The sequence below is a fragment of the Trichosurus vulpecula genome, chromosome 4 (genome assembly GCF_011100635.1).
Source record: "Trichosurus vulpecula isolate mTriVul1 chromosome 4, mTriVul1.pri, whole genome shotgun sequence".
In the NCBI taxonomy this organism is placed as follows: domain Eukaryota; kingdom Metazoa; phylum Chordata; class Mammalia; order Diprotodontia; family Phalangeridae; genus Trichosurus; species Trichosurus vulpecula.
In genome coordinates, this window is record NC_050576.1 from 162,203,656 (window position 1) to 162,229,393 (window position 25,738).

Here is a 25,738-nt window from a genome sequence, read left to right on the forward strand (position 1 = left end):
CATCTGGGCACTCAGTTCCCAAAGTCATCACCAACTTTCTTGTCTATTTGCCTGCTGTTCTCCAGACCATGCTCATCCCTCTTCTACTTCAGTGCCCACCCTGTTATTAGCCTAGATGCCTTTTTCCCCAATCTGGTGTTCATGTGTTTATCCTAAAGCCCACTACTGCACCCCATGCATACCAGGAGCCAAAAGGGACATATTTTTTCTCTTTTTTAATATATATTCAACTATCTGTAAACAAACATTTAAAAAAAACAATAAAATAATTCCTCCACACACACATATACACACTAAGAATCCCAGAGCCCAGAGCTTGGCAGGGGAGGGGTATGCCAGGATTCTGGCTCTTGTTCTTCCTATGCTAATGTTATGGAGGGGGAAGACAGGGACAGAGGGGGAGGTTGGGGGGCTTCCTGTATCCCTGAGAAGGCAGAGGTGCTGGCTGGTCTGCCCCACCCTTACCCTGTTCCCGTCTTTCCCCCACTCCATGGCTTGGATTCTCACCCTTTCCCCACTCTCTCACAGCATAGGAAAAAAAGACACCTAAAAGTAAAAACTGCCCCCACGCCTACCCCAGGTGGCCCTTTCCTCCCCCTACATGGATGGGGAACTGGAGTCTTAGTATTGCTGATGGAGCCAGGCAAGGGCCACAGAGCTGGCATGAGGAGAGAAAGACCCCCTCTGTCTTTCCCCTGCCCCCTAAGAGACAGGGCAATACATAAATAAATCATTAATTACCTAAGGATTCAGCTGCTAGGGCTCCTAGGCTGGCACATTCATTAGGGAGGGGCTGGACATTCCCCATCCCCAGGGGCACAACTGGTTAGGAGCACAGGGAGGATGTGGCTCTTTGTTCACAAGAAGATTTTTCTACAACAAAGATAGGATTGAGGAAAGCTGGCAAGAGATGCCCACTTGGGCAAGAGGTGTTTGTATTCACTGAGAGGGCCGTAGACGGGTAGGTGCCTACAAATGGCAGTGATGAGAGCAGAGGTGAATGCCCAGATGAGGGGCATGAGGCCTGTGATTTTGGCAGTGATAGGGGAACAGGAAGGTAGCCACACTAGGCAGTCATGGGATGTCTGTCCCGAAAGGGCTCATGAGCAGAGGGATGCAGGAGCTGGAAGAGGAGAAGATATTTTTCTACTTGGCAGTGATGAGGATAAGAAGATCCTCATGCCTTGTTGAGTGGAAAGGGAAAGGGGCCTATATGTGGGAAGGTCTGTGGCCAGGAGAATGCTCTGAGCAAAGGGCATTGAGATACTTCTATTTGGCAGTGATGGAGGCTTGTCAGGCAGGGGGATAGCTGAGCTAAGGGTTATGTAGACACTTCCACTTAGCAGTTAAGGGAGACATCCACAGTGTGTGATGCTTTGTTTGTGGTACCCATAGACATCAAAGCACCCACACCTTCTCTCACAATCAAGGTTAGATGTACCCAGGAGTTCTCACATATTAGCAGGAAGTTGGGGGCCCCTTGTGGTACCTGGATCAGAGGCAGGAGGCCTGAGGGGTTGGGCGGTGCCTGGGATCCTAGATAAGAGCCCCGAGGGGGGCAAGCGATCACCTCCTGAGCCCTTGCGCCCAGGGGAGCCCTCCCCAGCTGCTCGGTGAGGAAGTGATGGTTGTGATGCTGAAAGTGGACGTCCCCTGGGCCCTAGCCGACGTCCACCCCCACCAGGTGGGGGACCTAACAGGGAAACCTGCGAGCGTCCTGCCCGGGATAAGCTGGCATGAAGAGTTCGGGCTGCTGGTGCAGGTAGGCGGGACGTGGATGCCCAAGGCCCTCGAGCCAACAAAGGGGGTCCCCGAGCAGGCACCAGCGGTGAGGCTGGTGAGCCAGCTGAGCGTCGAGCAGAGCGAGCAAGAAGAACAGCAGGAGAGTCTGGGGAGAGGGGCAGAGGGGCCCGATGGTGGGTTAGAGCAATGGCCACGTTTGAGGTGACTGCAGCCGCCTGCAGTGGGGCATGGACCAGGGGCTCCCACAGCACCGGCTTCCCACTCAGGCGAGCACCAGTGCCCGGGGCCAGCCCCCTCACTCCCCGGGCCATGTCCCGGTCATGCTGTACCAGATGCTGTTCCATGACTCCACCACCACCACTTCCTGGACTGGGTTCTGAACGCTTCCGCTGAAGCAGGGAATTTTTCTTTCCTAAGGATATCACAGATAAGGTGGTGTCAAAGGATGACAGAGTCTGAGCGGGCAAGGGAAGATCTTCAGACAATGTGTCTCACACATATGAGATGAAAAGTAGGCATTTATGGTGTGGCATTGGGCACATCCTATTTGAAGTTAAAGGGGAGGGGGAAATCCTGAGCAAAGTCAAAAGTAGGGCAGAGAGATGGGACCTGGGCCAAGGGGTGGGCCTCCAAGCTGCAGGATTCAGTGTGGCCAGAGGTGGGATGGAAAAGATAGCAATGCTAATATGGGCAGTGGGCCATGAGCAGGGGAGATAGATGGAAGAAAAGGCCAAATGTCTAGAGTTTGCTCAGGGGCAAAAAAAAAAGAAAAGAAAAGAAAAGAAAAGAAAAGAACCTCATTGTTAAAGGTGGATGAAGTGGGGACTCACCAATTCGGTGCAGCCTGTCCATGGCCACTGTCTCAAAGGCTCTCCGCATCATGGGGAATTCCTCTAGCACAGCATTAAAGTGGTCCACACTGAGTGAGTAGAGGCGACAATAGGTGTCAGCCCTCACGCTAGCTGTTCGCCTGCCCCTAGTCAGTAGGCAGATTTCTGAGGGGAAAGGAGAGGGGCGGGGTGTCAGCATCCCATCATCCACCTGAACCCTCAAATCCACTTCTTAGCAGCTCTGGGTTCCCAGACCCCGCCCATCCCCACCCCCACCCCGGCACTGTTGCTCTCTACTGTAGGAGGAAAATCTGTGGTTTAAGAAAAAAGGATTGCTTTCCCTTAAGGGATTACTTACTAGAATTCTCTGAGGACATGGTATAATTTCTTTTCAATTCCTTCAGGGGTCTCTCAAATGCTCTGATAATCCCCCAGCTCCTACTAATGGGAAAGGTTCCTGGTCTCTCTTATTTTTCTACTCTCCTCTCCCCCTGTCGCTATCTGGAGGAGATAGCATCTCAGTTGGCCCCCCAAAAAAGAGTTATTGATGAGGCAGAGGTTCATAGGCCCCAGATATAATCGTCTTGTTTTCCAACTGAACAGCCAGCCTCACACTTCTCGGTTCCTATGAGCCTAGGGCATGCTGTATGTGTCTATGTGTCTCTATACTCTTTCATTCCCAGAACACCGCTAATGAGCAAACTTTTTTTCTAAGTGAAATCAGGTTCAAATGAATATCAAAGATAGGCTTGAAAGGAAAACCCGAAGGGCCTTAGATCTTCTTTTTAGCACTGCTCCCAAGATATTTTTGTTCTCATCCACTGAAGCTGCCTCTTTATGTGAGACTGCCTATCTGTCAGCAGTACAGGGACATAGCACACCCTCCCCCCACAAAAAGCATGGAACCTAGGACTGGTTCTGCCTTTATCTTTAACTTCCTTTGTTTTTCCATTATGTCTGTTCCCCACTTTTCCTCTCCCAGTCCTGCTTACCGCCAAAGTAAGAGCCATCAGTGAGACGAGTGTCCCGGGCACCACGGGTCAGCACACTGAGTAGTCCATGTTGGATGAAGTACATCTTTCTGCCCACTGAGCCCTCACGTACCACGAGGTCACCTGGTTGAAAGACCTCAAATCGAAGTTTGGTGAGCACAGCAGTAACGAAGCTGGGGTCAGCATGAGCAAACAGGGGCATGTGGGCCACCAGGCCCCTACAAGTGAAGTTAATGATCTCCTGGGCAGAGGGGGAAGGTGAGGTCAGTTAGATTATCACCCACTGGGAAATTTTCATATTCTATGGCCAGGGAACCTCCCCGCCACCCCCAAATATAATTGGCTTCAAAGACTCCAACCCCAAGAGGAATGAGAGATAGAGTCAGCATGGGCAATGTTACTCTAAGTCTCTACCTTCAGAGAAGTTAACCCCTGCAAATGCTGCCCACCCTCAGAAGTTCCTACTGCTCAAAGCTCCCAATCTTCCCACACTAGGATCTCCTGTCCTCCCTACATTACTCAGCATCATTCAGTACCCCATCCCCATCTCAAGAGTATTATCCTCTACCCCCCTACCTCACGCAGTGGCTCGCTCAGCTCTCCCAGGATGCTCTCTTCATCAAACATTTTTCCCTGGTAGCGATGTTCATAGTACTCATGGATTCGCTGACGGGTATCAGCCGGCAGTTTGTGGAAGGACATGTACTGCTCCACCTGCTTATACTGGAGGCACCAGCCCCATCCAGACAAGAGCCATCAACACAGGGATATGGACACATTGACAAAGACAAGAACATGAGGACGCAGGGACATAAAGGGATGTGAGGACATAGATATGGAAATGTGGGTATAGAGACCCACACAGCCATGAACTCAGGTGCATGGAGACAAAGATATGTAGATAGAGAGAGGGTCAGGGACACACAGGGAGAGATAGACATGAGGACATAGTATGACAGAGACATACAGCACAAGGAAGAATAGAGGCAAGAAGATATAGCAAGACCCAAAGGCACATGTGGACACAGAGACACAATCACAACATCACACAGGAACAGAGATATGGAAACAAAAGTCAAAGGGCACACACAAGAAGGCATGAATACAAAGATATAAACAGAAGGAAACACAAGGAGTAGAGAATAGAATTAGTGGAAGATGCCATGGGTAAAGTACAAGGGGACATAGACACAGATATACCCAGGTATGAGGGAACATGACCCACAGGCAAGGGGACAGAGACCTCCCCAAACACAAGAAAACAATTTGGAGACATAAGCAAATAGATGGGGAGAAGGGGAGGGGCAAAGATGTAGTGACTGAAAAGGGCACAATTTAGAATGGGCATCCAAGAAGGATGTCCAATTCCCAGTGTTCTGCACAAGTTGGATTTACTTCCACTTCCACCTCCACCCCTCTCTTTACCCCTGCTGACCTTCTCTTGATACTGACGACGGGATGAGTCAAGAGACTGGATGAGGGCAGTGGCATGACCAATGAACATGGCATAGCACGTGGCACCCACAATCATGCTAAGCATGGTGAGCCAGACATCTGGCATGCCCTGAGGTGCTTGTTGCCCATAGCCTATGCATAGCATGTGGCTCATGGCTTTGAAGAGGGCATGAGAATATTGGCGGCCCCACGAGTGGTTCTGAGGAAAAAGAGAATGGGGCTGAGCCACTAGGGGCCCAGATCTCTTACCCTCTAAACTTCTCTTGCTCTTGCTCTTAGTCATTTCTTTGCCTTGCCCCTAACACCACAGACAGAGTTATGGACCTTAGCCTAAAAGGGCTTGGAAAATCACAAAAGGATGACCAACCCCCAAGGACCATGCAAGCATATTGGGAGAGAGTAGTGGTAGTTATCTTGTTCTTCTGCTTCTCCTTCCCACTCCCCTCACTTTTTTCTCCTCTCTTGTCCTATCCAGTGCTTAGCATTGTGCCTGACACATAGTAGGCACTTGATACATGTCAATTAATTGATCCTTTCTCTCTTCTTCCTTCACACATCTTTTTCCTCCCCTTATGTATCTTTTTCCACTCTTGTCTATCTCTCCATCATGCCTTACCATAAGCCAGCTCCTACCCACCCCTAGTGGTGCAAGAGAGACCTAAGAGTGATCCTTGGCAACCCAGGGGATAGATAATGAGGAAGAGAGAAGTGTCTCACCACCATGTGGTTGATGGAGACCCAGCAGTCAGGAGGAAAGTCCTGGAGCATTGGGACCAGGAATTGTAGGCAGCCATCCCAGTGACACAACAGTAGCATCATCCCAATGAGATTGAAGATCCGAACCACAGCACTGGCCAGGTCATAGGTCATGTGAAAGATCTGGGGGAGGATTGTGTGCAGGGGCTGTGGGCAGAGTCACTTCTCTCTTGGTCCCTGCCCCCTTCACAATTTTGCAAATATTTCTAGTTCTTCTGTCCTTGGGTTACCCTGCCTAATTATCACCTACATATATATCCTACAGTTACCACTACAGGCAAAACCCTAGAGAGGGTAGTAAAATACCTTATAGCCCTTAATAAATGTATATGAAAGAGTTATTACCATCAGCCTTACAATGACTAAAAGGAGGGTAGAGGCAAGTGAAATATATACAGCATTTTGCAAACCCTAAAACATGATATAAATGTTAACAATTATTCCTATTAGGAGAGAGGAAGACTCTTTGAATCCACTAGGCATCTCCCACATTCTTACAATCCCTTGATCTGTCTCTCCTATTGCCTATCTTAGTCTTCCCCCTTCTCTCCCTTAGATCTGACTAGCTCCAAACACTTTTACTAGCAATAGTTTTGTGCCATAAACCATCAGTCCAACCATGATACCAGCATCTTCCTATAGTTCTACCTTCAGAAACTTTCTCCCAGCCCTCTCTCTGGTAAGAACAATAACCCTAAAAACCTCTCTTCTCTCCAACACCTGGTGATGTCATGCCTCAGAGACCCTACCTTTGAAACTCCACCCACTTCTCTAGTCCTTGAACTTTTTGTCCCCCATGGGATGAGATAAATCCCACCCTGCCCACCTCGCCACCCCACCTCCTCCCACTGGTGGATGTATCGGATGAGGCGGGAGAGGCGGAGCAGCCGAAGAAGGCTAAGGATCTTGGTGAAACGCACAATTCGAAGGGCCCGGGCTGTCTTGTAAACCTCAGCATCCAATCGTGGTTCCAACTCAACCACAAGGAAGATGTAGTCCACTGGAATGGAGGAGATGAGATCCACCAGAAACCAGGTGCGGAGGTAGCGAGTGCGGATGGCATGGGGAGCCAGAAGAATCTCTGCCCCTTCTTCCACCACAATCCCTGTCCTGAAGTTCAGCACCAGATCCAGCAGGAAAAAGGTGTCAGAGAGGACATTGAAGACAATCCAGGGTGGGGAGTTTTCCTCCTTGAAAAAGGTGATGCCCACGGGGAGGACAATAAGATTCCCCACCATTAATAGTAGCATGATCAGGTCCCAGTAAAATCTAGTGGGAAAGGAAAAGGAGTGAGGACTCTAAGCACTCCTTCTCTACAAGATCATCCTCTCCTGTCTCCAGGTTTTTAAATATTTTCTCCCCGTATCTCGTGTCTCTCATCTCCCCAGTCCTGTGTAATAATCCCCTCTCTAGGACTAACTTTCCTGGGTCTACTCTCTACATTCTATCACTGTCCATGCCAGCTGCATTGTCCCCATTTGTCTCTCTATCTCTGTGTCTTTAAGGTGGGAAATGTGGTAGAGTTGTCCTCTTTCTCCCATACCAATAGGAAGTTTCTAAGGGCAAGGACATCTTTATGGAGAACCTTTCCATACCACCTACTTACAAGCATTATTATGCATAAAGGTTCAACAAATATCCCTGGCCTCTCATCCTTTCTAATTTCTTCCATCCACTGATATTCCAACTGAGTATGAAGCTGGGCTGGGAGAGGAGAGATCAGGAATAAAAAGGAATGTAAGCTCCCTTATCCAAAGGGAAATTTCTTTTAATTGTCTGGGCTTTCCAGGGATGTGATCCAGTCCTAGGTGTTTCCCACTATCAAACTTCTAGACTTTCTTTCTATTTGAGGCAACCAAGAGGACTCTCAGTTTCTAGAAGCCAAAATAAGAGAGGCCAATTTGAATTTTGTTTGCAACTTATTTGGAAGTTCACTATGTTTTCCTCTCTATATAGTACCCACCCTAGCTCTTTCCCTTCACTCCTGCTTCTCTCCTCAATGCCTCTAATTATTTCATCATTCTATCATTCTTACATCTAGACTCTTTTATTTGCTGGATTCCAGCCATTCAGCCCCCTTCTCTACTTCCTACCTCAATGGTAATTACCTTTTATACTTTAAAATGAACAAAAAACCTGAGCCAGCTCTGCTATTCTGCCATGCTGTGTATCTCTTATCTCCTAAAGGACACTCGAGTTTGTACCAGAATCTGGGAGAGGAGTGAGAGCACTTTCAAGCAAAATAGGATCTTCACAGCCTGAGTCACTCACAGGCAGTCACACGCCCAGCGGGTGATACATTGGGGAGGGTTAGGAGGGGCCACATGGTTAGAAGTGAAGTGGAGGAGAGGGGTGAGGGGAACGACATACAGGCAACTAAAGGCAATACAAATGAATAGTGAAATTGCCGGTGGAGGAGAGTAAGAGTGGTAATGGACAAGAAAAATGCAGCTGTGGTATTAGTGAAGGCCCTGGTAGAAGAGGGAAGGGGAAGAAAGGAACAGGGAGAACAAAGGAGGGGGCGGGAAGGGAATGTTTCAAGATTTAAAGTAAATCATGTGTGGGGAGCTAAAAAATGTACATCCATTGCTACAATCGGGTCTAATGGCTCTGGATCCACTTCCAACCTTTATACCCTAAATGGCTCTGCATCCACTTCCAACCTTTATACCCTAAATTTAGGTGCTACTCCCAAATTCTTTCCCCACCCAAGAGGTGTCCTTCACTTTCTCCAAGGACGGGGACATCTTCCTCTTACAGCAACGTGGAGTTGGAGATCCAACCTCTAAAAATGGGTTAGAAGGGTTCCCACTGCTCAACCCCCCTTAACCTTTCTGGGGCTCAAGGAAGCTACTGGGCAGTGCCCCTGACCCCCTCGGCCAGGCTCCAACGTTCCAATTCTCCCTCTCCATCCCGCCTCCTAGGTCTCGCTCCACCAGCCTTCAGTACCAAGGACAGCGCCCAAGAAAGGGCTTTGATCTTTCTGCCTCTCCCATACACCTAATCCCATCTAGTGCCCCCAAGATTTCTCCTTCTAGCCCCGGGGTGGCTTCCAGCAGGCAGGAGGTCAAAAGGGTGAGAGCCTTGCCCGTCTCTAGTGGCCCCCGGGAATCTTTCTCCTGATTTCCCTCGCCCCAAACACTAAGACTGGAATCTATGCAACCCCGGGAATCTCCACCCTACTTGTTCTTTCTAGGACCGGAAGATGCCGTCGAGGGTGGAGCCGGGACCCCCAAGACCGGAAATACCTGCCCCCCACTACCACCTCAGCTGTCTTTCCCACAGCTGCAGCAATCCCTACGAAAACGGGACCAGCCCCCTCGAAGACGAGAAATCTACACAATGGTGGTGGTGGTGGGGAGGGGGTCAGGGGTGTCTACTGGGCCCAACGGCCATCCTTCCCCACTTGGTGACCCTCCACTGGCCCGGAAGTGACGTGTCCGTCAGAGATGGGCAGGGTCCGAGGACCCCCCGGATATCACTGGGACCTGCAGTATGACCGTCGGTCAGACGGGGCAGGGTCCCCTTGGATCCCCGGAGCCTCCCCGGGCCCGCGATACCTAAAGTCGCTGTAGGGATGGATGATCCAGGCTCCAGCTGACTTGACCCGCTCCTGCTCTATCTCCACCGCCTTGTGGCTGCCGAACACCCGGAGGGAGAACTTGTTGACGGCTGGCTGCAGCAGGGCCCCGAGCTGCCGCCTCATCGGCCCGGGCCCCGGTTCAGGCCCCGGCACGGGCGAGGGTCCTGGGACGGCGGCAGCCGGGCCGGGGGCAGGCGGGGGGACCGCCTCCAGCCCCGGGGTTCCTCCGTCTCCCGCACCCGCCGTTGCTGCCGCGGGCCGCTGCTCGGAATCCATGGTAGCAGTCCCCGCCTTTCTTCTTCACAGCCTCAGCCTCCCGGCCCCCAACCAGGCCATTGCGACCCCGCCCCCGCCCCCGCAGCCCCCGGAGCCAGAGCGGAGCTCTAGCCGAGTGGGAGCCGGAGCCGGCGGTGCAGCCCCGCGGGCTAGGAGCGGAGGCGGCGAGGCGGGCGGCTGCTCCCAGCTGCCGGCGCTTGGGGCGGAGGGGGTGTGTGTGACGGGCGGGGAGCGGGGCGGAGACCCGGCTGGCCGCTGGAGAGGAGAGCACGCCCCCAGGCGGGAGCTGAAGGGAGAGGGTGGGGCGGGCCACTTTCAGTGGTCCCGGAGAGGGGGAGGGCCGGGTGTCGGCCGCCCAGAGGCGGGGTGGGGCGGGGTCCAGCACAGAGTCCTAGACTCTGGGTCTTGTTGCGAGGCCCTGAGAGAATGGAATAAAGAGCTTGTCTGACCAGAAAGCCTGGGAGGCGTGGGGAGCTGCTCGAAGCCCAGTGTTCTAGATTAGGGCGCGCGCTGGCTTGGGTCTGGGAAGAAAAGGGAGAGCAGTGGAGGTAGACTGTCCTCCCTCTGCAGCTGGACTACCGCCGTATTTACGACCCTCCATCTTGCCCCTAGGCCTGTCTCCTACTCCTGATCTTCCAGCCTTCCCTTCGGTCCCATCCTCCTGCCCATAATCCATCATTCCCGTCACTGCCGCCACCTGCTAGCTACTGCTTGTCTACTACTCTTCCCTCTTGCTCTCAGGCTCACCTCTCTTGCCAGTGACCCTTGAGCATTCTCAGCCCCTGGTTGTCCTCTACCCATCAATTTACATGATTTAGTGGATAGTGTTGGACTTGGAGTCAGGAGGACCTGAGTTCATATTCGGACTCAGGCACTCATTAGCTGCTGACCCTGTGCTAATTACTGAACCTCTCTGTCTCAATTTTCTCATCTGTAAAATGGAAGTAAAAATAGAACCTACTTCACAGTGTTGTTGTGAGGATCGAATGAAACAACATATATAAAATGCTTTGCCAATCTCAAAGCACTATGTAAATGCTGTTATCCCCAGCTCCTTTCTTGCCCATAACCTTCCCATCCTACTCCCAGCCAGTCTCCTCCTATTATCCTTCAAGTAGCCTTGCCTCCTCTCATCCCTGATGCTAGACCTGCCCGTCAGCCCTGTGCCCTCCTGCCCATTACTAGTCCTCCTTCCAATGATCTTCCACCCTATCCCCAAGTCCCCTAACTCAACCTTCTTTTAGGCACCACTCCACCACTCTATATCTAACCTTGCTTCAGTCTACTGCACTGGAAATCAGAGGTCCTGGGTTTGAATCCAGAATCTCCCACTTAATATCTGTGTGTGTAGCAACGATTCAGCTAGCAGCTGTTGTGGGGGTGAAAGACCAACACAAGCCCAACAACAAGAGCTGCCAGCACAGGTTCTTTGATCTGCTTTACTAAGGAAAGCAGCATTAAGGGGTTAACAGTCTTACTTTAATCCAACATACGAATATCATTCACTTAGTTCAGGAAGAAAAGTCAGCACCCCGAACTTCAGAGCAAATACAAATTACAAACATACATTAGAAAGAGACCAAATCACAATTCATAGTTACCAGGAAAGCATCAACATCTGGGTTCACAAGCCAGAGACTCTTAATGACAGCTGCCCAGAGTCTCCACATCAACACTCCTCCATGAGTGAGAGCCCTAGACAGAATGCTAATGGTTTAGCTTTTATACTCTCTTCAGGGCTCAAAGGATTCACACCTAATCAGCAAAAGGATGTGGGCCTGGGGTTTAGCACCTAGTAAGGCTCAAAGACAATTTAACATTCTAAAACAGTAAAAAAGTCCCACCTTAATTACCAATACAGTGTGACACAAGCACATAATTTCCCCTTTGTGAGTCTCAGTTTCTCCATCTTTAAAATAAGAGAGTTGGACCAAGGGTCTTTTCTGGTCTAAATTCTATGGCCAATTTCTGCCCATTTTCCCTCATACCTTTTCACTGGAATGATCCTCAGCCCACCTCATCAGATTTTATCTTTCTCTCTCTTTCTTATGACTATTTCAGGTTAATCTCAGCTCCCCTTCTGACATTTCCTCGATTCCTTCTATCCCATGCTTGATGCTCTTTTAAAAAAAATTATAAATGTGACAGTCAACAAACACAAACATTACAATATACAAAAAAGGAAAGGATGGCATAGGAACCTATGAGCTTCTATGATGTAGTATGAGTTTTTAAAAATATATATCCTTTTCCAATATATATCCTTTTCCAAACTCTTCCTATCTCCATGCTTCTTCTATTCCATCTTTGACTCTTCCCACCCCAAGTTCCACTTCCAGCTTTCTTCAGTCTTCTGTTCTCCCATTCTATATCTGAGCCTTCATTTCTCAGTCCCCCCAACCCTCCTCTCTCTAACCAGCCTCCTCTGTGCTTTTCTGAGTGATGGTGGATTGCCTCCCATTGTTTCCCAATGATACTTTCAGCCTCCAAATCTGCCATCTCATCCTTGCTCTTGGCCCTCCCTCCCAACGCCCCCCCCACCCCGTGTTTTGAGACTCAAGTTGTTTCAGTAGTTAGAAGATTGGATTGCAACATTTTCAGCTGTGTCTGAAAGCCACTTACAGAGAATACTTATTGAATGTCCAGCACTATTCTAGAGATGGTGGTGAACGGTGGAGTCTTCTACTTAACTTCCTTAGGCCAGTAGATACTACATGCACAATGGCAATGTGAGAGGGAACAGGATTGATGGGATTGGAGAGGTAGATTCGTCTGCCTCCAGCTTTTTTAGGGGGCTTCCAATGTCTGGTGTTCGCTCCGTAAGGTAGAGAATGTGAGAGTCCTTCCTACCCAATGGGTCATCAGTAAGTGGATAAACACTTATAATACGCATTGGGATACACAAAGAGTCAAAAGACAGTCTTTCCTCTCGAGGAGCTTGAAATGTAACCAAGGAGACAAGCAACAAACAAATATGTACCAACCAGCTATATACAGGATAAATAAGGAGTAAATAAGAGGGGGGAGGCATTAGAATTAGAGAGGGGTTGGGAATGGCTTCCAGTAGAAGATGGGATTTTAATTGGGACTTAAAGGAAACCAGAGGAAGCCCATAGGCAGATATACAGAAGAAGAGAAGCCCACGGATTCTCTGCTAGGAGAGCCTTGGATCTGTTACAGAGATAGATGAGTTTAAGGGGCAGGGGGCAATGTCACCAAACCCTTTTTTTCAGTCAGTTCCTGGCACTATACTGAGTGCTAAGGATACAAGGAAAGGCAAAAATAAAACCCTGCCCTTAGGAAGCTTACATTCTAATGGGGGAGACAACATAGAGACAACTGTGTATTTACAAGATATATACAATGTTAATTGGAGGTAATCTTTAAAAAATGGCATGGTGGTGGGGAACACCAGCAAAAGGCCTCTTTGCAGAAGGTGAGATTTGAGCTGAGTCTTGAAGCAAGCCAGAGAATATAAAGGTGGAGATCATGAGGGAGAGCATTCCAGGCACAGGGGGATAAGCTGGTGGGAAGAGACATGGAAGTTGAACCTATAGGATGATTCTGTAGGTAGCCTGGCACAGGCTTGCAATACCTCAGCTAGTTGGCACAGTGAATAGAGCATTGTACCAAGAGTCAGGAAGTCCTAAATTCAAATCCAGATGGAGACCCTTATGAGCTGTGTGACCCTAGGCAAGTCACTTAACTTGTTTGTCTGTTTTCTCATCTCTAAAATTGCCATAATAATAGTACCTACAAGGCTTTTTAACATATTAGATCCAACTCTAATGTCATATCCTGCCCTGCTGGCCTCCATTCTTCGGGGCTAGACTTGAAGAAGCATGATGGACAATGGTGCAAGAAATCTATTCTGCTTTGACACCATGGCTTCTGACAACCTCCTATTAGGACGGCTGAACCTTTTTAATAGACCCAGGCCTAATAGGCTGAGGAGTGAGTGAGTGGGCCTAGCCTCCCACTAACTTCTGTATACTTTCCTGGGGTACCTGCACCTCTCACTTCTCTTTGGTTTATTTTTTTAAGGCATCTTTAAATTTGTAAATAAATAAAAGATGTCAAAAAATCGTTTCAGTGATAGAAAAGAAGACATATTGACTGCCTCTGAGAATCTTACAGTCTTACTGGGTAGATAAGAGGTACCTCCTCTACCAAGCCTTGTTGCTCTCCAAAATCTGGAGAGCGTAAAGGGGAGCGATAGTGTAGTGAAAGCACTGGACTTGGAGTTAGAAAATCTGAGTGTAACTTCTGCCTCTGCAGAAATGTGATCTTGGCTGACTCAAAACCTCTCTGGGGTTCAGTTTCTTCATCTGTAAAGTAGGGCAAACAACATTTGTACTTACTTACCTCACAGGGCTGCTGTGAGGATCAAATAAAATAATGTATGTCAAGCATTCTATAAATTGTAACACTACATAAATGCAAGCTAGTATTATATAATTATGTTGCTCCATCAAAGTAGTAACCATATCGTCAGCTGAAACAGTGCTCTCAGCACCTAATAAGGGCCAAATAAATGTCGAACTGAATTAAATAAGGGACATCAGCGGCTACACTCGCCCCTCTCTATTTGGTCCCACTAAGAAATGTTTGTGATACCCATGGAATGCTCCTGACATTGCCTTTCCCCATTTGTATTCCTAAGCCGAAGCCTGAGAACCTGGGACAAGGCGGTAAAATGAAATCTGGTGATAAGAAAGCTTGGGATCGTGCCCTCTTCTAGCACCGGTCCAGACACACCGTCCTCCATTCCTCATGTTCTAAGCGACCCAGAGGAGGATGCGGTGGGACCGCAGGAAAGCGACACTAACAAAGCCCAAAGTCACACGCGGTAGAGGGCGTATGGTGTGGCTGTTGCTCTTTCCCTGAAGATCTTGGGGTAAGGGGTGGGAGGGAAGAGACCCATTTCCACCACAACGGACGAAGAAGGTTCCGGATGAGTCCCTAGTTGTATGAGCGGCAGGATGGTAACTGGGGTGAGGCAGGGACTCCGCTTACGACGCAGGACGATCTCAAAGCACTTTCTAGGATCGACCCAGGCCTCAGACCCGAGAAGGTTTCGGGGCAGGAGGAGAGGCGGCGTAGGAGCGATGTGGCTGACGCCCCGCCCGCTCGCACGGGCTCCATGGGTTCCCCTCCATCATTCTCAATAGGCCATTTCCTCCTCCTCGCCTCCTTCCTCGACGGGCGAGTTCCCGCGAGTAAACGCGAAGACGACGGCGACGTGCGCGACCCCGACGGGAGGAGTCGGAGGGAGCTGGGAAGGGACGCAGGACGTGCGTGCGTGCTCGCTCGCGGCGGCGGCGGCGGCGGCGGAGTGGAGCGGCCGGAGCCGGGGCCGGGGCCGGGGCCGGGGGCCGGAGCCGGAGCCGTGGCCGGGGCCAGGCCCGGAGTGGGAGGCGAGCTGCGGGCGGCGCGGAGGCGATAGATCCCGGGGGGGGGGGGCGGGAGAGGGCCAGGCGGAAGCAGAACCGAGCGCAGCGGGGCCCAGGGCCGGGTTCGGTGGGTCCGAGGCTCCTGGTTGCGTGGGTCGGGGGGGAGGGAGGAGCCGCAGACCGTCGCCGCGGGGGGTGGGGGCCGGTCTCCGGCCGCAGCGCCGCCGCCATCACGGACTTCCTGTGGGACAAGCGCACGGGCCTAGCAGCCAGAACGGTGAGCGCGCGGGCTGGAGGGCCGCGGGGGCGCGCGGCAAGATGGCGGCCGCGGGGGCGCGCGCCGCGGGGAGGGCCGGGGCCTGGGGGTGCGGGGCCCAAGTGGGGCTGGGGTCGCGGCGGTGCGGCAGGGCGAAGGCTGTTGCTAGCTGTTGAGGAGAATAGGAACGGTGTGGGAAGGGGCTGGCCCTGTCCAGTGGGCAGCCGGAAGGTATGGGGGAAGGGGACTTGGGCAGAAGTGACCGGGGGTCAGAGACCGAGGTGTGGCGAGGGAAGGGGCGGCGGGGACAGCGCGCGTTAGGAGGACTTAGGCTGGGTGTGCGAGACCACAGGGTGCTGGTGCACCTCGGTAGCTCCTTGGGCCTTGATTGCTTGAGCAAGTAAAGAAAAAGAAAAGAGGCGAGACTTAGAAGTCGGTCGTGGCAGAGGTTTCCTTCGTAGTAGTTTGTAGGAGGGCGGTGCTCGGTAGGGGACTTCTAGGGGCAGTTGAGGTGGTCTAGGACTGGGTTGAAATGGAGGAGGATTCTCGGTGCTTGGGGGTTATAAGATTTGTACAGGTTTAAGATTACTAAAGTACGGTGTAAGTGTATTGTTTCAGTTGTACTTGTAGGACAAATATTCCCAATTTACAGATCAGGAAGGGGTGACTATAGTGTCCTAAGGAGACAATATCGTCTTATCGTTTCCTTTATATTCTTCCCTACCCCCAGACCAGGAACTTAGCCAAATATCAGCCTCTTCAGTTCAGAGTTGGGCTGGGAGTGAGGAGAGACTCAGAATATGACCCAGATGTCTGAGTACTGTAATGGAACTCTTACCACATCTCTCTCTCTCTCTCTCCCTCCCTCTCCCCCTCTCTTTCTCTCTCCCACTCTCTGTCTCTTTCTCTCTCTCTCTCTCCTCCCCCCCTCCCCCTCTTACCCCCTCTTCCCCCCCCCTCCCCCTCTTTCCCTCCCCTTCTCTCCCCTCTTCCCCCCCTCTCCTCCCCAACCTCATTCACCTGTGACTACTATTTGCCTCTGAAAGCTTCCCACTATTGGCTTGTGGGGAACAGGGAGAAAGAAGATCACTGTTCCTCCTCCTTCCTCCTACCCCTCCATGGCAGCTGGGGGGTAGTCAGATCTTAGCCAAGAAGTGCTAATAGCAATTTAAAAACTAGCCATTCTTCATACCCTCTGAATACAAGAGGGGAATGGCCTGCTGGAAAGCAGAATCCAGCAGGGTCTAAGAGAGATTCTAAGAGAGATGGGGGGACCATTCCAGTTGTACCTTATAGTTCTGAGACTCAGATCCCTAGAACTGTAATAGCAAATTAACAGTATTTATTGGATATTCATTCTGTACAATTATGTGGATCCTGCATAGGTAAGAGGGTAGTAGAGAATTGGCAAAGGAAATTAGATATAAAATTGTTAAGATTCTTGTCCTCGATGTACTTAACAGTCTAGTTTTAAAAAACTGAATACATAATGAAATTACATCACTTAGGCAATATATTTTGAAGATTTGCTATATTCTGTAAGCAAAACTAGTTTAACACAGGTCTATTCTGTGTTGTAACCCATAACAGTCTTTCAACCTCTATCCAATAAATGTTAAGCACCTACTATGTGCAAATTACTGTGGTAAATGCATGGAGAGGAATAAAGTTAAATAAGAGCCTTTTTGCTTTTGTAGTGAATATAATCGAGGAAGGGAATAGGACACAAACATCTTTAATACAAGATAATACACGTGTGTAAAACTTGTGTGTTGAGTGTGGAAAGATTGAGGAAAGTTTACGAAGAAGGAAATGTTTAACCTTGGCTTTAAAGGATGAGTAGATGAATAGTAAGAGCAAAAACAAGGACAGTAGACCCAAAAAGCCATATTATATACATGTTTTAACAAGTGAAAGCTTACAATGCAAAGGGGAATCAAGGTAGAAGAATAATCCAGGTAGGGTCATTTATGAAAAAATTTATTGAAATTTTGAGCTAGATTGTGAAGAAGGAAAGGGGGCACAAAGGCAGGAACAAATATAGTTGATAAAGGAGGTCATATAGGAAGTTGATTATTTAACACCACAGGTCTTTGTAGGAGAGACAGAAAGATCAGTATTTGTCACAAAACTCTGCCTCCCTCACTTGTCTCCTCCTCTTCTTTCAGATGCCTCACCCCCGAAGATACCGCTCTTCAGAAAGGGGCAGCCGGGGTAGCTACCATGAACATTACCGTAGTCGAAAACATAAGCGACGGAGAAGCCATTCTTGGTCCAGCAGCAGTGACCGGACTCGGCGGCGTCGGCGAGAAGACAGCTATCATGTCCGTTCTAGGAGGTGAGGGATTAGGAGGTTCTTAGACAACTCAAGATAGAATAAAAAAAAGAAGAATTGTATGATTGCAGAATTCTTATAACTCCGTAAACTTTGCAACTGTTATAGTATCAACAATATTTACTGAATACCCAATCTAAACAGAGCTCTTGGATGTGGGTAGGCAGGTGGGAGTAAATATTGACAGGGAAAATTAGATATAAAATAGTTAAGATTCTTGTCTTTGGTATACTTGTAGTCTAGTTGAAGAAGCAGAACACTCACATAAAATGACTGTGGCTTAATAAGATAGGTCAGTGAGCGTGCTGGTGGTATGGATAGTAAGTGGAGTTCTTCAGGGAAAGTGCCTGAAAAGAGGTCGATTTTCAGTACCTATAAAGGAGGGGATAAAAAGGAGTCAAGTGGGTTTTGTTGTTTTGTGGAATGTTTTTGAGTGGGTGATGCTTGTATGTGTGTGGGGGTGTTCTCTTTGGATAATTTCTCTTAGCTCACTCTCCTGGGCCTTGGGCTCCTAAGGTGACTAGGAGGAGGTTTGATATCTCTTTCCTGTTAATGTCTCTTTTTTATCCTTACTAATGGGGAAAACTGGAGAAGAGAGGGAAACTGACTACTATGTTGTTTGATGTCACCTGGTATGGCAGAGCTTATAGATAGCTATGAGAGAATGGGGGAAGCTGCCCTTCCCATATCAGATTGGTTTAGTGTTTATTACTTCTTTCTCTCCTGTCAGCTATGATGACCACTCTTCTGACCGGCGGGCTTATGACCGACGATACTGTGGCAGCTATAGGCGTGACTACAGCCGGGAACGAGGAGAACCTTACTATGAAGCTGAGTATCGACATTCCTATGAGTACCACCGCGATGACAGCTACCGTAGCCAACGAAGTAGCCGTAGGAAACACAGGCGACGGAGACGGCATAGCCGGACATTCAGCCATTCATCTTCGGTGAGTACTGAACACTATCTCTTCTCTCTCCATTCTTCAAGATTCTTAGGATTCTGGGTAAGTAGGAAATGACCTTGTTTTCAGCTGTGCTATGGGGTGTGGATACTGTGGTGGGCACTAGGCCAGTCTTCCTCTGAAACTCTCTGGCTCTTGAAGGACACTAGGACGTTAGAACTTGGATTATATCAACACTGTGTGTGTATATTCTCACTAAGTGCCCTCTTTGGCGTACTATACCTGCTGTTCTTAGGATGATCAGTTCTGTTCTGAATGCCTTGACTGCTTATTATTTAATAACAACAATTTATAATAAAGTGAGGCCTTGCTTTGGGATATGCCTCTCTCCTTCAGGCTCTGTACCTATCTCTGTGGGGGGAATTGATGGGGGGTAGGGTAAATCTCTGCCCCATGGAGGAGACGTTGTTGTCTGTCATGGGACGGTGGGTGACCATAGCAACTAAACCACTTCTTTGCTCTGCCCCATTCCTCCTCCTAACCCCACTTTGGGTTTGGGAACCTGGGATTGTACGTCGCTCTCTCTTCTTTCCCCAATCCGCCTTATTACATCTGACGTATTACCTTCCGCTGTCCCCCGTCATCGTCTGTCCCCCTTGGCTGGGCGCCTGTGACCGGTGGCCCCTCTACCATTCACCCCGCCTCCCTTCGGCCCCCGCTCCGACACCTGGCTCGCTCCTACCCCCCACCGCCCCCTGACAGCAGCACAGCAGCCGGAGAGCCAAGAGTGTGGAGGACGACGCTGAGGGTCACCTCATCTACCACGTCGGGGACTGGCTACAAGAGCGATGTACAAGCCAAATCGTAACAATCCTATAGCTTGTAATGGTCCTATAAACATCTTAACCTCCCCTATGCCAACCCAAGTCACTGCCTCTTTCTGTCTCTTCTCTGTGATGTTTGTCATATGGGTGGTTTGAGTTGTTATTATAAATTGATCCCTATAGCCCACTTCCAGCTCTTCTGACCCTGGGTTTAGGTGGTGGGAATCGGTCAGGGGACTCCTCCCATGACTTATCTATCTCCCCCTTCTGTCATCTCCTGTCCCCAAGTCAGTATGCTCATCTACCAACTAAGCTTACCCTACTTTCTCTCTCCTTCCCTCTCCCCCAATCCCATTCTATACCATTTCAGATGAGATTGTGAGCACTCTAGGAGAGGGGACCTTTGGCCGGGTTGTACAGTGTGTGGATCATCGAAGGTATGAGCTAACCCTTCTTTGTTAACCCCTTTTTATCCCCCCAGGCAATCTCAGGAATAGAGGGATGGAGCATATCTAGGGTACACTTTGCTGATTTCCATATCTCTTAGCCAATTTCATAGATTCTGGAGTGTTCTTGAGTACCCACCAACAGTTTCTCCTGCTATCCTGCAGGGGTGGAGCTCGAGTTGCCCTAAAGATCATTAAGAATGTGGAAAAGTACAAAGAGGCAGCACGACTGGAAATCAATGTGTTGGAGAAGATCAATGAAAAGGACCCAGACAATAAGAAGTAAGCAGGGCAGGGCGGGAAGGAAGGCTTGAGTTTCCATCCTTCTCACACACCAGAGACATTCCCAGGATTTTGTGGGCCTTTGGGAAACAGGAAGAAACCATGAGGGTACAAGTCTTCTCCATCTTGTCATTTTTCCATTTCTTTATCTCCAGCAGCATCATACTTGTTTGCATTTTTTAAAAATTTATAAGGTCTTAAGTATACAGAGTGACATAATAACAGTACAGGACTTTTTGTAATAACCTAATCTTGATATCTGGAACATGATCTCAAAGAGATGCGGTAGATATGGATATATTACATGGCAGTAGAAAAGTATTAAGCCAAAATATGAATGGACTAGAGAGAGGGTGCGTGTATGTACATACATTAAATAGGCAAAAATATTTATATCAACAGGCATTTATTATGCACTTATCACATGCCAGGCTTTTTATACATACATACACATACATGTGCACTTATGTATGTCAGTGTTAGGGACATGTGGTTTTGTTGGTGTGGGAACTCCCTCCACTGATGCCTGAGGCTCAGAACATGTGACTTGCCCATGATCACAAAGCTGGTAAGTATCTAAACTCTGGGCTTCCTGATTCCAAAGTTGGCTCTCTTATAAACTTCTTTTTGTGTGTGCATGTGCACATGTGTGGGGAGACATGCAAATGAACTGGAGGTATGTATGCATACATATTATAGAAAATACTGGTCAAGGATGAGTGCATTTTAGGAATGGAGCCAAGAAAAATACATACTAGTAGTGGAAGCTAGAGAATGTTATTTGTATTGCATGGGGTAGAAGACCACCAAGTAAGTGGAGGCAGCCTAGGATGTAGAATGGATATGCGCTCTGGATCTAAATCTCCTCTTAGATGGCATCAAAGACCCTACCCAGCTCTGCATCTGTTTTGTCTGATCAATCCAGGAAGGCTTCATAAGGGAAACACGGTCTCCTGAGTTATTTAGTGATGGAAGAAAACTAGCTTGATGATCTTCCGGTGTCACATGCAAAGGAGATTCTAAGTGCAGTCATGGTGTAGGCCACCGCTAGGCAGGGCCCCTGACCAGCCCTGGATCTGATGGCCTTGTCCTGCCATGTGAGCCCACCCTGCCACCGCTACAGGCGGAGGAAGAGCAGGCAGAGGGGGTTCACTGCTCTCCCCTTCCCTCTCTCCTCAGCCTGTGTGTCCAGATGTTTGACTGGTTTGACTACCATGGCCACATGTGTATCTCCTTCGAGCTCCTGGGCCTCAGCACTTTCGACTTCCTCAAAGACAACAACTACCTGCCCTACCCCATCCACCAAGTGCGCCACATGGCCTTCCAGCTGTGTCAGGCCGTCAAGTGTGAGTGGGGCGGGCAGAGGCGGGCTCAGGGCAGCACCCCCTCCCGAGGGGACCTCTTCAGGCTCAGCTTCGATCTCGTGAAGCCCTTGAGCATCCAACTCTTGACTAAAATCTGCGATTCTTGCTTTCAATGTCACTTTGACATCTTCTTCTTCTGACTTAACTCCTTGGCTGATGTTACCACCATCTCTCTTTACTCTCACTCCACATTCAGCCCATCCGGAGCTGGAAGAGAAGGCCTTTGAAATCAAAACAATTACTGCTTTCCCTTTCTTCCCAGGGAAGGTACAAGCCAGACATCCAGTATTTAGATAGAGCCATTTGGCCCAGGCTAGGGACTGCATTCATCAGACAAGGTTGATATCCACCCCCAGCAAGAACCTGGGGAACAGGGAGTAGTTGAGTTGACCCAGGGATCAGGATAGGGAATCTGGACAGCTTCATGCTTCTTCTTGAGTCAGATCTTCATAGGACAACTTCATGATTTGCTTTGAAGTTTGGGGAATTTCTGTGGCATCAGATGCCTCCATGTGTTTGGGTCAATATAGAAAGATGTTTCAAAGCCAGATATGTGGTTTGAGGATCATTCTCTGGTTTTTATATCATATCACAGTTTTCCCTCCTTTGGCAGTGAGAATTAAATGTATCCAGTTTCTCTATAGACCTTGTAGATGATGTCAGCCACGAGTTGAAGGGGTTCTTAGTGCAGTCAGTTAATTGGCTGTAAAATAGACACTACTGCTGAGTGGTTCCTAGATCCAACCTCTGTGACAACTCTGATCCCACCCACTGGACTAGGCTGGAATGCTTCAGCCCTGCCCCTGCTTAGGAGTTGGCTTGACCCCGCCCTCTCCCCTGCAGTCCTCCATGACAACAAGCTGACACATACGGACCTCAAGCCAGAAAACATCCTGTTTGTGAATTCGGACTATGAGCTCACCTACAACCTGGAGAAGGTGAGAGGGCTGGAGCCTCTCTGGCAAAGGGGTAGGGGCAGCTGTGCCACTTCAATTGTTCCCTTGCTTCCTGTCCTTTTCACTTTTATGTCTCCCACATCATCTCCTTTTCCCCTGCCTCCACTTCAGTTCCCACTAAGACTAAGAATACCAGAATAGAACGAGAGGAAGAAAACCAGCTTAAATTGCAGGAGGAATTGGGAAAAACTGAGAACTATTTTCCAGTAGGGAGGGTTTTTTTTAATTCTGTCAAATATTACATTAATGATATTGATCCCACATTTCTGTAGTTCTGGCTAAACTCATGTTCCAGTCTGCTCTTCTCTTCCTGTTCAGCTAGCTTGAATACCAGAGGAAAATAACCAAAGATAAAAGCTGAGTGGGGATCAAGGGGAGATAGCACTGTCCCTCCCCTGACTCGAGCCATCTCTCATATACACAAATGTGTATACTCGCATCTTTATTTAGATAAATATTTAAGTGCCATACGTTGAGAAATATTCTGGATACATATAGACACTCAGGTTGGCTGGTAATCATTCTTGATTCTCCCCTGGCCTCCACTTCTGAGAGTACTTTGCTGAACTAGATGTGGAGGCTGGGAAGCAAGAGGTGTCTCTGGCTGGTGAAGCAATGGGTGGGAGGCAAAAATGGCATACATCCTCAAGAGTTCTTTGTGAGAATGCTCCAGTGCTTGAAGCAAGAGGCCAAGTCGTAGCTATACTAGAAGTTGAGATTAAATCTCCACTTGTTTTTCTTCTAGAAACGGGATGAACGGAGTGTGAAGAATACAGCAGTACGGGTAGTGGATTTTGGCAGTGCCACTTTTGACCATGAACATCATAGCACCATCGTTTCCACTCGACATTACCGAGCTCCAGAGGTCATCTTGGGTAAGGGAGGATAGGACCATCTGGGATGGGGTGGGGTGAGGGTGGGGCCACCTGGGGCCTCACAGCGCCATCTCCCCCTCCCCCCCCTCCCTCCCATCCCGACACCCAGAGCTCGGCTGGACACAGCCCTGTGACGTGTGGAGCATCGGCTGCATCATCTTCGAGTACTACGTTGGCTTCACCTTGTTCCAGGTGAGGGGGAAAGGGCGCCTTGCATCATACCCTGGCACCTACCTACCCTTTTACCTTCTGAGAACCTACCTCCCTGTTCTTCCCACCCACCATTCCTGCCCATCTCTGCCACTCAGAAGCCTTTCCATCTACCTAGTACTTAATCCATCATCTCCCCTCCCCCATGGACCATTTGTCTCTTCATTCCCCCAGACTCATGACAACCGAGAACACTTAGCCATGATGGAGAGGATCCTGGGGCCCATTCCCTCTCGAATGATCAGAAAGACCAGGTAGGTGAGAGCCCAACTTGGGTGAAGCCTTAATACTCATCCTCTCCCTCTGAGGAGTGGGATTTCCTGAGAAGTGGGTACATTTTTCCAACGTACCCACTTTTTTTTCCAAATCTTCTTGGTACTTTCATGGCCAGCCAAGGCCTAGGGATCTAATAATAAAACTGATGATTTTATAGTGCTTTAAGACTTTCAAAGTGCATTACATATATTTTCTCATTTGGTCCTCATAACCCTATGAAGTGAGTATTACAATACCCTTTTATAGACGGGGAAATGGAGGTTCAGAAAAGTTAAATACTTGCTCATGGTTACAGAAGTAGTATGTGTCAGATGTACATTTCAAAGCCAGGTCTTACCTGGCTCCGAAACCAGCATTCTTTCTACTTAATGATGCTGCCTCTCTATACTGAGATCAAGGAGGTGGGGGAGTTTCCTATCTGAATGAGAACCCCTTGGATCCCCTAAACCCCCACCTCCAACAGGAAGCAGAAGTATTTTTACCGGGGTCGACTGGATTGGGATGAGAACACATCGGCTGGCCGTTATGTGCGAGAGAATTGCAAACCTCTGCGGGTGAGCAGGCTTGGGGATGGTGGATTCTCAAAGACTAGTTTTTAATTCTGGGGACTAGTGGAGGGGTTGGAAGAAATCGAAGGAAAAGTTATGTCATTGGGGGACAGAGGCTGAAAACAGTGGTTTAAAAAAATTTTCATACGGAGTCAGAGGTCAAAGCAGCATCCTAAATATTTGGGAAGGAACAAATGTGATCTCTTAACTTTAGGAAACATTATCAAGTAGAAGACATAAGGAAAATTTAGTTTCATGTAGCAGGGATGAGGCTTCTTGTGTACATTGAGCTGTGAAATCGAAGGAGAGGAGTAACGGTGGTGTTGGGAGGTACATAGGATGGCTTAGAAATATTAGTCTGGGTTAGATGCTCTTAAGTACTCAAAACCAAGTCTAAAGGAAGAATCAAATCAGCCCACCATGGAGGGTCTGGTTTCCCTGGGCAGCCCAGCTCACCCTTTTCCTGCCCTCCACCAGCGATACCTGACATCGGAGGCAGATGAGCACCACCAGCTTTTTGACCTGATTGAGAGCATGCTAGAATATGAACCCGCCAAGCGACTGACCCTGGGCGAAGCCCTTCAGCATCCTTTCTTTGCCCGCCTTAGGGCTGAACCACCAAGCGCTAAGGTGTGGGACTCCAGTCGAGATATCAGCCGGTGACAACTGGGCCTGGGGCCCCTTGTTGCCTCTAATGGCAATGAGTGGCTAATCTGGGACACTGGTGCTTTTTTATACAAAAGAATGGAGCAGGAGCATAATTTCCCTCACCCTCCTCCTGGCTCCTTTGTAAACCTGTGAATATGTGAGATAGTGTACATACAGCAGAGCTCTCTGGCCTTTATTCCCTTTCCCCTTTGAAGCCCTGTATATAAAAGCTGTCCCTTCAACACCCTCTCAGGCCTTCATTTGCTCCTTCCAGCAGTGCTGGAGGGGGCATGAGGTGGTGAGGTAGCACCTACCCTATGTTTTATAAGGAATTTTGTACAGTCTTTGTGAAATAAAATATGATGTGCTTCAACTGACCCATCTGGAATTTGGGAGTTCGGGAAAATAAGTTGGGTATTTGAAGAACACCTGAGCATTCTCCAGATTTGGTCAAATAACATAATTCCCGCCGTTGCTAATGAGCTTCCCATGGGGGGAAATAAACCGTAACAACTGGCAGGCTTTTCTGAGTCGTCTGAAAGGAGTCACTACTGCCCGCCCCAGGGGAACCCAGCTAAGAAGATGCTGACACTGGAGAAAGGCCGGAACCCCCAGGGCAGCCGGTTGGGCATACCTACGTTTATGGAGATGAGGTGGAAAGCCTGCAGTGCTCCGTGTTACCTAGGAGTCCGAGATCGGGGCCTTGGGGGCGCTTAAGACCAAGTGGTAAACGGTCGAATCAAGCTGGCCGGGCAGAACGGTGCCAGACGCCAGACGGATGGGGA

The 25,738-nt window shown here is 49.1% G+C and overlaps 2 protein-coding genes across 4 annotated transcripts; one reads left to right on the top strand and one right to left on the bottom strand.

Moving 5' to 3' along the window:
- Positions 1-1,003: 1,003 nt before the first annotated feature.
- Positions 1,004-9,635, bottom strand: HCN3 (hyperpolarization activated cyclic nucleotide gated potassium channel 3). Its single transcript, XM_036756245.1, has 8 exons — positions 9,337-9,635; positions 6,616-7,045; positions 5,738-5,899; positions 5,001-5,219; positions 4,142-4,288; positions 3,566-3,806; positions 2,574-2,738; positions 1,004-2,155 (listed from the first exon to the last, which is right to left on the bottom strand). The coding sequence occupies exons 1-8, from the start codon at positions 9,633-9,635 to the stop codon at positions 1,452-1,454; spliced, it is 2,367 nt and encodes a 788-aa protein (XP_036612140.1). The 3' UTR covers positions 1,004-1,451.
- Positions 9,636-15,234: 5,599 nt separating this feature from the next.
- Positions 15,235-25,330, top strand: CLK2 (CDC like kinase 2). Of its 3 annotated transcripts, none has more exons than XM_036754465.1 (13): positions 15,235-15,305; positions 17,453-17,622; positions 18,350-18,569; positions 19,287-19,374; positions 19,719-19,785; positions 19,960-20,076; positions 21,256-21,422; positions 22,284-22,378; positions 23,142-23,271; positions 23,381-23,463; positions 23,656-23,735; positions 24,221-24,311; positions 24,783-25,330. In XM_036754465.1, exons 2-13 carry the CDS (start codon positions 17,453-17,455, stop codon positions 24,966-24,968), a joined length of 1,494 nt encoding a protein of 497 aa, XP_036610360.1. In that variant the 5' UTR covers positions 15,235-15,305; the 3' UTR covers positions 24,969-25,330. The 3 variants fall into 3 exon arrangements, with proteins under 3 accessions (XP_036610360.1, XP_036610361.1, XP_036610362.1); XM_036754466.1 differs by having other exon boundaries at positions 19,290-19,374; XM_036754467.1 differs by lacking the exons at positions 15,235-15,305; positions 17,453-17,622; positions 19,287-19,374 and having other exon boundaries at positions 18,551-18,569.
- Positions 25,331-25,738: the final 408 nt, after the last annotated feature.